This window comes from Canis lupus, chromosome 3 (assembly GCF_003254725.2).
Source record: "Canis lupus dingo isolate Sandy chromosome 3, ASM325472v2, whole genome shotgun sequence".
Lineage (NCBI taxonomy): Eukaryota > Metazoa > Chordata > Mammalia > Carnivora > Canidae > Canis > Canis lupus.
This window is the reverse complement of record NC_064245.1, coordinates 14,692,337-14,708,658: the sequence shown is the minus strand read 5'-3', so window position 1 is coordinate 14,708,658 and position 16,322 is coordinate 14,692,337. Positions and strand designations below refer to the sequence as shown.

At 36.3% G+C, this 16,322-nt stretch overlaps 1 protein-coding gene across 3 annotated transcripts in view; it reads left to right on the top strand.

Moving 5' to 3' along the window:
- The window catches only part of SLF1 (SMC5-SMC6 complex localization factor 1), an 84,453-nt gene that overhangs the window by 53,387 nt on the left and 14,744 nt on the right, over positions 1-16,322 (top strand). For all 3 annotated transcript variants that reach the window (XM_025437179.3, XM_025437180.3, XM_049108231.1), the window contains one exon: positions 5,161-5,308. In XM_025437179.3, the coding sequence (XP_025292964.1) occupies positions 5,161-5,308 (148 nt within the window). The remainder of the gene's footprint in view (positions 1-5,160; positions 5,309-16,322) is intronic.

Genomic DNA, 16,322 nt, shown 5'->3' with positions numbered 1-16,322 from the left:
TTATACTCCTTTTCCTCTAGGCTCCAAAAACCATGCTTCTGTATCTCAACTCTTTCTTTGGGGTCAGCAGATGTCCATAGGGCAAAGTCCACTAGTTTTGAGTGCCTGTTTGGCTTTTTACCTTCTTCCCAGATCTTGATTTAGCGATTCTTTATAACTTTCCAGAAGTTGTGTTTTACATAACAAGTTATCTTTGGGAAGATGTTTTACATATCTTATTCAACATTTTCAGTTTTCTTCTATAAGGTCATTGATTTGAATTACTTAGGCCTCCATTACCAGAAACAGAAGTCCTTAATGGTTTTTAAAAATTCTGTTAGAGGGGTGTCTGAGTCTTATAAAAAGAAATTTCTTTTGAGGGCCCTATGTTTTTTTAATTGGGCATTAAAAAAGGAGAATTATTTCTGTGTATAGCTACTCTTTGTGATCAAGTAGTTGAATTAGTGGCAGGAACCAAGTGAGTAGCCATTTTCTCATACATGTGTCTTGTTGAAAAAGAAATAAGGTTATACACATAGAATTCGAAAATATTCATCATAAATAGAACTATCTATACTTCCTTGCCAGTTGAGTTTAATACTTGTGTAATACTTCTAAGATAAAACTGATAACATTCTCATTAATTAACATGTCTTTGTATATACTTTTTAAAAAATATTTATTCATGAGAGACAGAGAGAGGCAGGCAGAGACATAGGCAGAGAAAGAAGCAGGCTTCATGCAGGGAGCCCGACATGGGACTTGATCCTAGGTCTCCAGGATCATGCCCTGGGCCGAAGGCAGGCGCTCAACTGCTGAGCCACCCAGGCGTCCCTGTATATACTTTATAGACCATAGAATCATTGGGGATAGAAAATATGTTCTCATTATGGAGCATTTGTTTTTTATCCATTTGATTTTATAAATTAAATTGCTTATTTGTAGCTGAAAACATTCACAAAACTGGTATCTTCACCGTTGTACTAAATCACCAAAGGACTATCAAAAATAAGAATTTACTCAGGAGATACTGATGTTTATAAAAACAGATTTATCCATGTTTAACTCGAAGACTTTTGTTCAAATTTATAAATAAACATATTTGGTGAATCAGTCTGCAATAAATTATAGCTTCAGTCGAAATATTAGAACCAGCTTTAAACTTAGCAAATCATGTTTTATTTAACATTTGAATTGTGTAAATTCATAAAAATTGTTTTGTGTGTGTTACCTTATCTGCTAGAATTATTCTTGTACCTAATTAAATCTTTTTGGCAGTTTCCAATTTCAAGAATTCCATGCATGTTCACAGACATCATTTTCTGTACTGTAAAGCATTTGTTTCTTGATTTGCTGAGTTGAAGCATTCAATTTAAGTCATTAGCTAAACAGAAGTCCTCAGTTTATGCTAATATTGTTTTGTCATAATGTCAATCAGCAAGCATTGCAGAGTGACACAAAGGCAGTGAATTTCATTGTCATTAATCTGAGAGAGCTTTGGGCTTTCCTTGGCAAAGAGCAGAGGTGAGCTGTGTCAAGGTTATGAAGGAGGTACAAATTTTGCAAAGCGTGGTGGTTAGTCCTACTTTTCTTTGCGATGTCCTTAAGTGCTATTTAATGATAACCCTACAATTGTAGGTAGAAATGGAAGCTACTTTGTATTTAAAGACAGGGAAATTGAGGCTAAAGAGTGTAACTAACTTGTTCAAGATATCACAGCCTGTTAGGGTAAAGCGCTGTGTAGAGGCCATCTCAACTGCGGTTTACTTTTTCTTGTTTCAAATGCCAGTGTTTTAAACTGCTAGAGCACATTATGTGTATTATGTTTGCATCTTTCTGACATTGCATAAAGCCCTAACCTGAGAGTCAGAAGGCCAAGATGGTAGTTTGTTCTTGATTATATACTAGTCAATTTTTTGGAAGATCACCACATTTATTAAATGGAGGTTATTTGTATTGGCAGATAATAGAGAACTCTATGAACAAAATGTCTGATAATAGACTTTAACACAGTAGGAAGGTGTTCTTACGTAAATATGTGTCATGTGCAACTCATGTCTTTCATTTCTTTGTTAATTCTCAAGGTTTTCTGTTCTTTCCACTTGAGCAAACTTCTCAGTATTCCAGAAAGCTTTCCTCTCTTTATGGTTTTTCTGCCATATTCTCACTAATCTAATTCTAAATTGTATATCTCCACTATGCTAGAAATAGTAGCATTATTTATACACTGTTAAAGTTGCAGTAAGTACAATCCATAGCGCGATGTCTTGGCCCTATGGTTATAGTGAGTGTCATAGAGAAGAATATATTATAAAAGGATCTAAGAACCTGATTTGAAAGTATTTTTTTTTTAAGATTTTATTTATTAATTTGACAGCACAAGCAGGGCCAGTGGCAGAGGGAGAGGGAGAAACAGGCTCTCTGCTGAGCAGGGAGCCCGATGTGAGTCTTGATCCCAGGACCCTGGGATCATGACCTGAGCTCATGGCAGATTTTTAACTAACTGTGTCACCAAGGTGCCCTTGAAAAGTGTCTTTTTATATAACAGTTTACTTTTCTGAATATGTGGTAGTATGGATATTTAGCTAATGTCACACAGATAAGAATAATTTTGACAGTTCCTTTTCATGTTAAAGAAACTATAGTCCCTCCTTGCAAATACTGCAAGGACCACCTATCCTGTTTAATAGCAGTAATAAGTAAATTGAGTAATAGGCAATATTGATACTAATTTGTAGTATCAGGTATGTATACATATATTTGTGTGTAAGGAAAGAGAAAGGTACCAACTGGTTGTTTTGTAGTTTGGTTTTGCTTTTTTAGTTGATGAGTGTTGGACTTTGGTTTATATGAGGCTTAGCTCTATGGGCTAAGCTCCTTTTTCCCTATCCAGAGTCTTAGGACCACGGATCTGAAGTGATCCTGATTTACTCTACTCTTGGAATGGGGAATATTTCAAGAAATCAAAATTTACCAGCCTCTTGCTTCCTTCCTGGGTAGGATCGTTGCTGATATTCAGATATACATGTTGTTGCAAAGAGCATTCTGTGACATGGATCTTGATAGGATTTATTTTTAGTTTAAATGTAGATTTTCACTCTCCTGTTTTAATTCTCTTGATGAATTTTGAGCCATGAGAAATAAAACTTGGTCGAGTGACTATCTCCATGTTGGCTTTACAAAGTAAGAACTTGGCTCCCTGCAAACCGCTTTGATAACTGGCTAAGACTCCATGCATAAGGGAGTGAGTTCTGGTCAGTTTATGGCTTAGACCCTATCAGGGTACTAGGGGGAGGAGTTGGTATCTTCCCAGCCAGCTGATAGAGCCAGTCCTGGCTGCTGGTGCTTCCCAAGTCATACAGCTGCATCTGTAAGACTTAAGCCCAGCTATTTAATCAAGGTGGGAGAGAGGGTGGTGCTGATGCCCATTTATGAATCCTGACCTGGAAGATTCAGGCTGTGGTCAAGGTTCTGTATCTTGGCTCCTGGTGATATTAGAGGAAAGGCAGTGCTTCCCTAAGCATGCAGCTTAAAATCTCCTCAGCCCCATTCTTCATAGTCCCTCTTTCAAAATCTAGTATCCAGCCTGGCTTAATGCAGTGAATTCCACACAGTGTGATAGAGCAGCGGGGAACTTGCACACCTACCTAAGCATCTTGCCTCTGGGTTTTTCCTTGGTAAAAACTTTCAGCAAGCCTAATCCATGGGCTGCTTAACCATTTACCCTTGTTTGGACAGCAAGCCAGGACTAGAACTTAAGTTTTGAAATCACTTAACTAGGGCATCCCTGGGTGGCTCAGTGGTTTGGCACCTACCTTTGGCCCAGGTCGTGATCTTGGAATCCTGGGATCAAGTCCCACGTCGGGCTCCCTGCATGGAGCCTGCTTCTGCCTCTCCCTGTGTCTCTGTCTCTCTGTCTCTGTCTCTCTCTCTCTCTCTGTCTAAAAATCACTTAACTAATAACTTCTTATAATGAATCCATGATGCCCTTATGAAATATTGTATAACATAAGAACCTTGTCTGCTGAGGGCAGGAGAAATAAATCCAGTAGTCACTAATGGGTAGAGATTTCTCTGTCCCTAATCCTACATTAGGCATAATATAGTTGCAGACTTAGCACTCAGAATCTATTCGGATGCAATATTTATTAAAATCTTTTCACGTGTTTTCTAACTAACTGTTAATTTGATGATTTTTTTTTCACACAGAACAAATAACCAAAAATAAAGGAATTTCAACTACTTTTAATGTCTTTGTGAAAAAGTGTTAATATTTAAATCAAAGGTGTCTAAAAATTATTTTTGTACCTCTTCACCTTCATAGTTTATGGATTAGAAAGATATTTTTCCATATTAGGGTCAGGCACACTTACTGTAATTAAAAATTTGTAAAAAATAAATAAATAAATAAATAAATAAATAAATAAATAAAAAATTTGTATGCTTGCTATATTTTTATAGGAATTTAATAATGCTTATTATAGAGTGATGATAGAGAACAGTATTCATTCTTTAAAATACATCCTTATACATTTCTAAGGTAATGACATTTGATACAATTTAATTGGAATTTGATCCAATCTGTTTCTTCATTTATAACAGAAAGGACAATCATATTTGTGAAAGTTTTTATTCATTGTGTTTTTTAAGTCTTTTTCTGGAATATGCCATTCGGATAAACATAGTCAATTTTATATATATATATATAAATTTATTAATCTATTTTATATATATATATAAACACCAGGAGTGGCTAAGTATCTTTTTTTATAATCCTGTATTCCTGTTAACAGAAATCCACAGACACCAACAGACGCCAGATACTTCCTCATTGTTCTGTTGGAATTACTGCCATACTAAAGCACTTGACACTATTGAATGTTATTTAGAAGTTTATTATAAGCTATCTGTATATAAGTCCTGGAGATTTTGTTTTATAAACTGTTTATGTCTTGTGTCTATAAGGATATAGATATGGACAGGAGGAGGAAGGAGAAGAAAAGGAAAGAGAAGCAGAGAATGAAGAGAGCTTGCCAGGGTTTCAGGAATACTTTTTAGTATGAACATACCCTGTGTTTTTAAATAGCTAAGTTTTGCCTCAACAAGTATTAAAAATAAACACTGATAAAGAAATACATATTTTAATATGTTTTACTAATATTTTTCCCATTGTAATATTAGGTCTTCAAACATGAATTAGCTTATTTACTGACTGGAATTCTTGGAGCAGCAATAGATTATTGGATCTTCCTTGGTCTTAAAAAGGGTAAAAATGTGATGCGACATATGTCTGATGACTTGGGAAGTTATGTTTCCCTTTCGTGTGATGGTAAGTGTATCTGTATTATGTTTCTCTTAGACCTATTGTGTGATTTTCCTTTAGGCAGTCTGTAATATTTAACATATATCCGCATGAAACGTTTGAAAAAAAAAATCCATATACACTCAAGTGTGTAGGTATATATATACACACAGACACACGTACAAGTTGATATATGAATGAACATGCACACACATAACAGACAGTATAAAGAAGGTAAAAAGTACTCCTAATGGATGCAAACAGATAAACACTTAACTTTTTCATCTTTTTCTTTTAGTAATTTCTAAGTATTTTTACATAGTCGAACTCATGTCTTTTGTATTCTTGTTTTCCTCTGTTACATGAGTCTTCACCCCCCCATACACATCATTTATTATTCAAAATATTATTTTGATGATTTCATAAAATTTGAATGTTAAAGTATAGAAAATTGTACCTGGAAATAAATTATTGTATATATACATATAATATTATTGTTTTCCTTAATCATATAATTAAAAATTTTAAGTAAACTACCCTATGCAAGTAAACATTTGTCTGTTTTGGTTTTTTTTCCATTAACTAGACAAATTTAAATCATTTTAATTTTATTCTCTTTTCATTGAAGAAATAGGGTTTTTTATGTATGGTGTTTTGGAATTTTACATAGTAACTATTTTTAGTCCCTTTAATACTTCTAATGGTTCAAGTTAAGTAGAAAGCATTATCTTATTATATGTGCTATATGAACAGTTCTCAGGTCTCTTCCTGCATAAATACTTAAAATGAAATTCATTGACTCAGAATACTATGTTATAAAGCCACTTGCATTACTTTGGGTTATATTGCTACTTAAAACACTTGCCCTGTGTACCTGTTGCTGTATAATTTTTCTTATAAAAAGCTGCTACTGATTCTTTCCCACTGAGTCTGGTGATCTAGCAAATGAACATGAATGAAGCAAAAAGAAATAACTTACATAAAATTTTCTCACTCTTTCTTTTTCCCCCATCATCTATTCTGATTTTAAATTTTTCTCTAAAATAAGTGGGATGAGGAATATCACTTAAGCGATGTGATAACAGAACTCATTTTCACATGCTCACCTTATATAAAAGGTTCTACTGAACTCTTGGTTTCCAGAGTGAAGGAGGCTTCCAAAAGAACTGAGGTACATTCCTGAACTTTAAAGTCAGTGTAGAGAACTTTGAATCTTTTTCTCTTTCTCTTTTGTACCCTAACTTCCTAAAGTGAACATATTGTTTAAAACAAGTGAGTTTTTTGTGGCCCTCCAATAAAAAAAGTTCATTTTTATATTCTTTAAAAATTTTAGACTGCCAAATACTCCTTTTTGTTACACATGTGTTTCAGTGCATTAGGTTTTATGTAAAAGAAAAAGTTCTTGAATATACTGTCAATCACTTTAATACTTTAAAGAGAGATTCTAGAATAGGAATCCAGGATTAAAACTGGGTTCAGGATTTATTCGATGATGCCCTCGGCAAAGAGATCTCTTTTTATACTACTGAAGTTAGAAGATTTTTATCTAAAGCATTTTAACTTTTTTTTTTTTTCTCATTGAGCTGAGGGGTGATTACTGTTCCTTTTGTGGAGTAGCTGTCCTTTGTTGGATGACTCTTTAACATTTCTTAGCTCAAATTCAATTTTCCTTTAGAATCTTTCATTATTTCTTTCACACCATTCATACTAGGTAGTTCTTTTGTTGTTTTAGAAAAAGCAAATTTCTTGTCATCATTTGCTAGCATCAGAATTAAACATTCAGCTGAAAGGATTCCCCTGTTTTTATCCCATAATGAAACTTCCTTGAGTTAGGGGACCCAAGACAGGATTAGCAGTGGCTTTAGAGACTTTAATGACTTTAGAGTAGGTATAGTTTTATGTGTTGTTTCTGGTATGTGTTGGTTCCCTTTGGGAAATACAATTTATCTTATTGTTTAGCCAAACGTAGCAAATAAGAGCCTGTACTAATAGGGTTTCACTATATATAAAACATCAGCTTCAATGGTTGCTTCTCTTGTATTCTGAATTTCCCATTATTAAAGAAAGGTACTGTTATCCACCGTTATTTCTACCTTTCACATGACAAGTTTAAACCCGGCAAGTTTTAGCCTGTGACTGACTTAAGCTAAATCTAGACCTGATGTTACCATTACAATCCTTATGATGTACCTTGTTTCTCCAGATACGTTTGATAACTATTATTTAAAACTCTGGTTGAGATTTAAACGATATCCATGTTTGAAATTATTTTTTACCCTTCTCAAAGCCCACATAATTGGTTCCTTAGATCTCTTAATTTTATTACAGATAGACAGTTTTTAAAATGTAACTTAACTAAAAGACAACCTACAGAATGGGAGAAGATACTTGCAAATGACATATAAGATAAAGGGTTAGTATCCAAGATCTATAAAGAACTTATTAAACTCAACACCCAAAAAACAAACAATCCAATCATGAAATGGGCAAAAGACATGAACAGAAATTTCACCAAAGAAGACATACACATGACCAACAAGCAAATGAGAAAATATTCTTCATCACTTGCCATCAGGGAAATACAAATCAAAACCACAATGAGATACCACCTCTCACCAGTGAGAAGGGTGAAAATTAACAAGATAGGAAAAAGCAAATGTTGGAGAGAATGTGGAGAAGAGGGAACCCTTTTGCACTATTGGTGGGAATGCAAACTGGTACAGCCACTCTGGAAAACAGTGTGGAGGTTCCTCAAGAAGTTAAAAATAGAGCTACCCTGGGATCGCTGGGTGGCTCAGTGGTTTAGCGCCTGCCTTTAGCCCAGGGCATGATCCTGTAGTCCCAGGATCGAGTCCTGCATCAGGCTCCCTGTATGGAGGCTGCTACTCCCTCTGCATGTGTCTCTGCCTTTCTCTCTCTCTGTGTCTCATGAATATACAAATAAAATCTTAAAAAGAAAAAAAAATAGAGCTACCCTATGACCAAGCAATTGAACTACTGGGTATTTGCCCCAAAGATACTGATGTAGTAAAACTCCAAGACATCTGTGCCCCAGTGTTTATACCAGCAGTGTCCACAACAACCAAACTGGAGGGAGCCACGATGTCCTGCAACAGATGAATGGATAAAGAAGATGTAGTCTATATACACAATGGAATATTACTCAACCATTACAAAGGACAATTACCCACCATTTGCTTTGACATGGATAGAACTGGGGGGTATTATGCTGAGTGAAGTGAGTCAGTCGGAGAAGGACAGTCACCTTATGATTTCACTCATATGTGGAATGTAAAAAATAGTGAAAAGGATTATAAGGGAAAGGAGGGGAAATGAGTGGGAAAAATTAGAGAGGGTGACAAAACATGAGAGACTCCTAACCCTGGGTAATGAACAAAGGGTAGTGGAAGGGGGAGGTGGACAAGGGTTTGGAGTAACTGGGTGATGGGCACTTGAGGAGGGCACTTGATGGGATGAGTACTGGGTGTTACACTATATGTTGGCAAATTGAACTTCAATTTAAAAAAATAAAAATTTATTTCTAAAATGGTTCGAGTTCCTATCTTCATAGTTTTTTGTTAGTGTGTCTTGATTTTTTTTTTTACCTTTGTCAAGAAACAAATCAGGTGAAGTTTATATTTAAGGGATCAGTAGCTTTTCTACAGCTATTCAGGATTAAAGTGTTTATTGTGGACTTTGTAGAATAATACTTTTATTTGTCAAATGGACAAGGTGTTCTAATATTGTCCTTTTTGTCAGTATGTTGATACTTTGGTGAAGAACCATTTCTTTTTCTCTGTAGATAACCCCCCCCCCCCCATTCCATCTCTCCCCTTTTTTTCCTTTTTTTTTTTCAGTTTTGGTTTTTTTTTTTTAGATTTATTATTTATTTAAGAGAGACAGCGAGAAGAAGGGGAGAGGCAGAAAGAGAGGGAGAGTCTCAAACAGATTCTGCCCCTAGGTGGGTGGCCCAACATGGGGCTCAATCCTACAACCTTGAGATGAGGACCTGAGCTGAAACCAAGAGTTGGTCACTTAACCCACTGAGCCATCCAGGCACCCTTCTTTGCACTATTCTTTAGCTCACTTACTATCTTTTGCTTTTCCTAAGTCACTAGTAAAGATGTTGTAGTTTGGCTGTTATATGACATCCAGTTGAAGGTCCATCTTTCTCGTTTATGGCCAACAGTACATTTTTGTTTTTTCTTAGTGCAAAAATACAAAATTCATATTGTGATACTACTCAGATCTATTAATTTTAGTTTAGTAAAACTGTGTTAGTTTTTGTTTTGTAGAATATTAAAGCAGAAGATATTTCAGTAGGTAAGTAAAATCCTTTCTCCTTTCTGTCAGATCTCCTGTCCATCAACCAACAGAGATGTCATCCTCTTATTTCTGAACACTTTGAACAGAAAGTTTTCTTATCTCTCTTCCTATATTTTAAGATCAAGCAATCTAAAAGGGTTTGAGGTATTTTTTTTTTTTTATGCCTAATTGAAATTCCTGGTAAATTGGCTTGAACTAGGGGTTGGCAAATTTTTGTGTGTTTGTGGTACCACATAGTAAGTATTGTTGGCTCTACAGGCTCACAGTCTGTCCCAGCAACTCAGCTCTGCATTTGTAGGAAGAGCAGCCATACACAATACATAAATGGACATGGCTGTGTTCCAGTGAAACTTTATTTATAAAGATAGACAGCAAGACAATGTTTCCTAATTTCTAACTTAAATTTCTCCTGTTTTTAGTGGGAAGAAAACATCTCATCACAATCTATTGTTTTTTTGATATCTTCAGAGAACCTTAATAAAACTTCCTTTGCCCTTCTCAGGCTACATCTTTATTTTTTCCTGATAGTTTTTCCAAACCTTTATTCACTTTTGTTTTTAAATCTTTAATCCCTCTGCATGCTTTAGACCTCTTCCATCAATATATTTTTATAATTTTACTAAGTATCTCATCAAAATTTTTCCATTCTCTTCATATATTCATCAGTTTTTTATTGCCACTCTACCATGCATTGATCTAAATGCCATGTATAGTGGAGGGTGGAAACAAAACATGGTCCTTAATTTTTTGGAGCTTTTGGTGAAAGAAACAGACTACAATTAGATTAATACAAATACATCATTTTAAAATGCTAAGTGCTTCAAATAAGAAAAACTAGCTGTTGAGAGAAGTGAACTTACTCCTCACATCAGATATTCATGGAAAGCAGTACCTAAAGGATAAGTAGGGGTTTCACGGAATCGGAATTGTCTCCCATTAGAAAATAAATACAACATTTATACTAAAACCGAGATAGGAAGAAGTGAAGCCTGTTTGAAAATTTTTTAAAAGATTTTATTTATTTATGACACACAGGCAGAGACACAGGCAGAGGGAGAAGCATGATAGCTGGCTGCTGACAAGATGCAAGAAGAGTGAATAAAGGCAAAGAAAGTAGAGATCAAAGCCATGTTGAAGAGTCTGAAGCCATTTTATTTAATAAGGGAGTGGCATGATGTGATAACTTTTTGAAAAAGATGATCTAGGCTTAGTGCTCTAGAGTTACTGCTATCTACCAGTCATTTATTCACACTCCTTTATCTTTCAAATACTGTTTGTTCTCTGTTAAGTCTGTGAGGGACACAAAAATGATCTTGCCCTTAAAAGTCTTACGGTCCAGTGGCTTAGTTTCTTGTGTTCTGTTGTTAATGTCTTTATTTATTATTCCCTTTAAATGTGTTACTAATCATGTGAAGATCTGTTCTAGTTAGTGTTTTCTATCTTTTTCAAAGCTATCAAGTGCACTTTCTGGATGAATAAAATTTGGATCATCTTTGAACTGTACAGTGCAGGTTATTTCTGCTTTGTTTTTGCCTCTGCTTAGAAGTGATACGTTAAGAGATCAATTGGTTGTAGTAAATCCTGTGATGATAAGCTTTTTTAAAAATCTGTAACTAGAGATTTGATATTCTAAAGAATTCTTTCAGAATAGAAAAATGATTTGCAAACCATGTTATCAGATGAGGGGTTAATATTCAAAATATATAAGGAACTAACAAAACTTTTAATGGCAGACAAGCAATCTATTAAAATTTGGGCAGAAGAACTAAAGAGACATTTTTCCAGAAAAGACCTCAAAATGGCCAACGGATGTGTGAAAAGATGCTCGGTATCACTAATCAAGAGATGCAAATCAAAACAAGATTGAGATAACACCTTACACCAGTCAGAATGGATATCATCAAGAAGACAAGTGCTGCCAAGAATGTGTTAAAAAAAGAAAAAAAAAAGGAAACCTTTATATACTGTTAGTGGGAGTGTAGAGTAGTCCAAATATCATGGACAATAATATGGAGGTTCTTCAAATTAAAACTGACCTACTACACAATTCAGCAGCAACGTCTTTGGGTTTATACCCAAAGGAAATGAAAACAGGATTTCGATGAGGTTACGCATGCCCATGTTTGTCATAGCGTGATTCACAACAGCCAAGATAGGGAAGAACACAAATGCCCATGATTAGATGAATGGATGAAAAAGATGTGGTGTACATATACCATGGAGTATTATTTAGCCATGATAAAGGATACCCTGCCATTCAAAGCAACATGGCTGGACCTTGAGTGCATTACATTAAGCGAGAAGTCACACAGAGAAAGACAAGTACTATATGGTATTACTTGTGGAATCTTAAAAAATCAAATCTGTAAAAACCATAAAACCCAGTAAAATTGATGTGATCTAACATTGGGGTCCTGGACCAAACAGTCAAGAAAGAATTCTTGAGACCTCTTTGGTGCAAAAAAAGGTAGTTTTATTAAAGCACAGGGACAGTACCTGTGGGCAGAAGAAGCTGCCCTGGGATTGTGAGAAGTAACTGATCATATACTTTTAAGTTGGGGGGGGGCGAGGTGTAAGTCTCTAAGGAATTTGGAAGCAAGGTTGGTAGGATATTGAGGGGCTAGCTGGTTTTAAGTAGAGGTGATTTACTACAGTATAGTAAAACCTTAGGAGACCCATCAGATGTTTATCTGTGGGCCATATGTTTAGAGGATCATTGTTACAGTACTATAATGATGCTATATAGTATTACTTCAGTGGTAATCACGTTACAATATATAAATGTATCAAAGTGACAGGCTGTACACCTTAAATTTATAAAATATAATGTTGATTAAAATCTTATGATCATTCTTCAGTTTACTGCTTGCACAGTTTCAATAATACTTACAGTCTATAGGTTGTGAGTAGTCAGTTGTAACAAAAGGTTGTAAATAACTCCTGTTTTCTAGTTGTTATAAATTGCATCGCAGTTGAGGCCATTTTGGAAAGGATTTTAATTCATCAACCTCCTGTATGTATGGGGCTAGGTGGATCTACTTAACAGCTTTGTGTAGCCATTTGCCTATATAGCAAAATGTGCCTCAGGGCAAGAACTTCAGGTCTTTTAGCAAGGCAGAGTTACTAGCTTAGCCTGGGCACTTTTTATATTTTGGGCTGAATAATTCTTTGTTGTTGGGGACTATCTCCGTGAACTGTGAATTGTAGGGCGTTTAGTAGTATCTGTGGCTTTTGACCACTGGATGCCAATAATGCCTCCCACCGTAGTTGTGACAACCAAATATTGCCAAATGTTCCCTGGGGGAAAATTCTCTACCCACTTAGTCATTCTTTATCACTCCCCATTCCCCCTTTACCACCCTCCCCTAACTGAACAAATCAGTTAAGAACTGCAGGAATACCATCGCTTAGCTTTTTGGTAAGACATCTGAGCAAGAAAGGACTTTAATTGGTTGCCTGGAATCTTTTCACCCTAAAGAAATTCAGCCCCTGAGTACAGAGGTCAAGTTTTATACTTTATATTAATACTTAGTTTATCATTCTGTTCAATTTTTAAAATGCATTTAACATGTTATGTTTGTTTTGCTAATTTTGCTGATTTTTTCTAGTTATTTTTCCAGTGTTAGTAGTGAAGGGAAACATAATGTGCCACTCCAAAATGTGCCACTCCAAAATGTGCCACCTTAGATTATGAGTGCATGTGGATTGAATCCGTGTGGATTATTTTGAGCTAAAGACAGTTGAGAACCAACAGGCTTTAGGGAAGAGCTTTTTACCTTAACTTCCTATAGAATTTAAGTAACTTCTTCCTGGACCAGGCCTTCTATACAAAGAGTATAGGCTAGGAGTAGTAAACCGGGGCTAGCTTGGCAGTGCCTATTTGTTGAGATTTCTCTATGTGTCTCATTGTTTTTGCATAGCATGACAAACATTTGTTTACCAAACATTTGCTTTTCCCATCTTCCTGTGACATGGCTTCTTTCTCTTTGAATCTCCACTCACTACTCCTCAGTTTCCTTAGCTCGGGATACCATAAAAGCCTCAGTTGAGCCTCAACCGCTTCAGTGTCTTTGAACCTTTTCTGTCTGTGTTGAGGCTCCTGTATGCAAGGAATTTAACTTGTTTTTCTCCTGTTAATCTTTCTCATGTCAATTTAATTAATAGACCAGCCAACAGAATCTAGAAGGGTTAACGGAAAATTTTTCCTCCCCTACAGTTGATCACAGAGAGTAATTTTACTGCTCTCTCTGTGGCTCCTCTGTCTGAGAGATCCTGGGACCATTGACAGAAAGCCAGCAGAAGATCATTCTTACCATGTCAGTGTCCCAGATCTCTGCCTACAGGGTCCAGTGGAAGCAAGAATGTTGGAGTTCTCTTTTTCTTTTTCTAAATTTATATTAGCAGGAGAAAATATTTGTGAAACTAGCTCTTCACATATAGTGACTCTGTTAACGGTCTGTTATGAGTAGCCTTGGTTTTTATTGATCATTTTCCTCCCAGAGATGGTCACTTTTTCTTTGTCTCTCTGTTGTGTTGCTGTAAGTTGGAAAACCATAGGGTATAACACAGGCATAAGCCCTCTAAATCTGCTGTTTTGAGCCGCTGGCTTCACAGACTGGTGAGTTCATGGTTCTCATCAAATAGGTGTCTGTTTTAGACAAACTTTGTTGTGGGTTAACATGCACATAAGGTAAAAGGCTTTTGGAAGCCAAACCTGCAGATTTGGTGGGGATGGGTCAAGCATTTAAAGACTATTAGACTACAATTAGACTATTAGGCTACTGCTCACTACCTAATTCAGTGACTCCTATGTTAGGATAAGTTGGTCCTAGAACAGGTTGGATTGACACTAAGTCATGCACCAATCTCAAGACAATTTCTATGCAATGAGATACTTTGTAAAAATAAAACAAAACCTCGCAATCCCCAACTGAGCCGCACATCCCTATTAAGTAATCTCTGGCTCTGAAAGACCCAAGGCTCAGTTAGTGTACATATAAGAAAAACTAGATGAAGTTTTCCTTTTGTCTTATTCTGTGTCTTGAGAGCTTGGCTTTGTGACCAGTGAAAATATTCTCCCATCGTTTCTGCCAGCTGGTAGGTGCGCATACCAGCATGCATCTTGGTGGCCATTTGAATAGACTGGGGTTCTGAGACATGAGGTCATAAGCAGCACTCTCTTTGTCTGACTGTGCAAGCTGTGAGGGGAGTTTGTCATGAGAGGTCCAGTCCATAAGGGGCTTTAGTCATCTCAAGCCTTTGTTGTTTTGTTACTGCTAGAAAAGTCCCATTCCAGTAGTGTCTGCCCATTGTGACAGATTAGCGTGTCTGTGACCAGAGACACTATTTTCACTATACCATTTTTACTGTAACAACCTTTGTAGACTCTCTGAGTGATCTTGGATCACAGCGGCTGCATCTTCTGTACCCACTTGTAACAGGGATGTCTCTTGTGTCCATGGTGAAGATGGATTCTAAGTATAGAAAGTTTCCTTTGGGTCTTTCCACAAAAAGACTTACTGGTTTGAGTATAAGATCCCTCTTGTCAATGGCAGGACAATAGATCGTACAGTGCACATCCCATGTAAATAGTGCACATCCCATATAAATTTCCCATCTTAAATTTCAGCCCCATTTCCTCAGCAAATTCCCTTAACTCCCCAAATTCCTGGGCTCCCCCAAAATTCCTTAAACACCCAGCTACCTGAATTAACTTTCCTTTTCCTAAAAATCTTTTCCTAAAAGATTGACCTAGAGCTTTCCAGCCTGATCTGTAAGCCCTAGAGTGTTTTGGTTACTAGTGTAACCTTGCTGAAGGCAAGGAAGTAAATTTAAATAGAAGTGCCTGTGATGGGCAGTGGGATTCCCTTGGCTATTTCTTAAAGTTCCTCCTCCTTCACAGGGCTCTGTAATCAGGCCCTGCCAGCTTCTAGCCTTCCTATACAGTGTCCCTTGAAGATATGTACTGGACCCCTACTGCAAAGAATTCGTGACCCATGAACACCAGCAAATCTTTTACGTGATAAAGCCCTCTTATGTCTACTTTCAGAAGACTTACTAATTTAGAGAACAGAAACATGAGTGGCCATTTACAACCCCACTACAGAGGACCTTGATTAGCTGCAAAAGGGTGTTCTCTCCTTCCATAGTTGTACTGTAGTTAACTGACAAGCCAGGTGGATCTTTGATGAAAAATATACCTCTCTGAGGAGACAGATGACCAGAGTATCTCTTAGACCCTCCTACAAAAGATCAGCAGATGGCCTGAAGGCTGATGTTCAGGGTCTCATAGAAGCAATAATAGAGACTTTTTCTCCTAAGATGAATTGGTGGAAGGTTGAATTGTGCAATCAGAAAGAAGCCCTTTACGTTTTAAAACGCGTTACAGAAACTTTACAGATGTGTATTGCGCTAAACCCTGAATTTGTAGATCTAGAAATCTTTAGGTTTCTATCTTAGTTGGAAATCTTTTCCATCATGTAAGTCCTTATCTTACAGGTCTTTGCCAAACCAGAAATGAAGCCCTAGAAACAATTACCATCCCCAGATCTTCTATATAAATCTTAAAATGCTTGTAGGTATTATAAGAGATTGGGACATTGAAAATAGAAAAGGAAAGAAAAATTTAAATAGCAACCACCCTACATTTCTGCTAATAGGCAAATATGCCCCAAAAGCTCCATCTTTGGAGAAAACTTGGATACTCGCTTCTCTG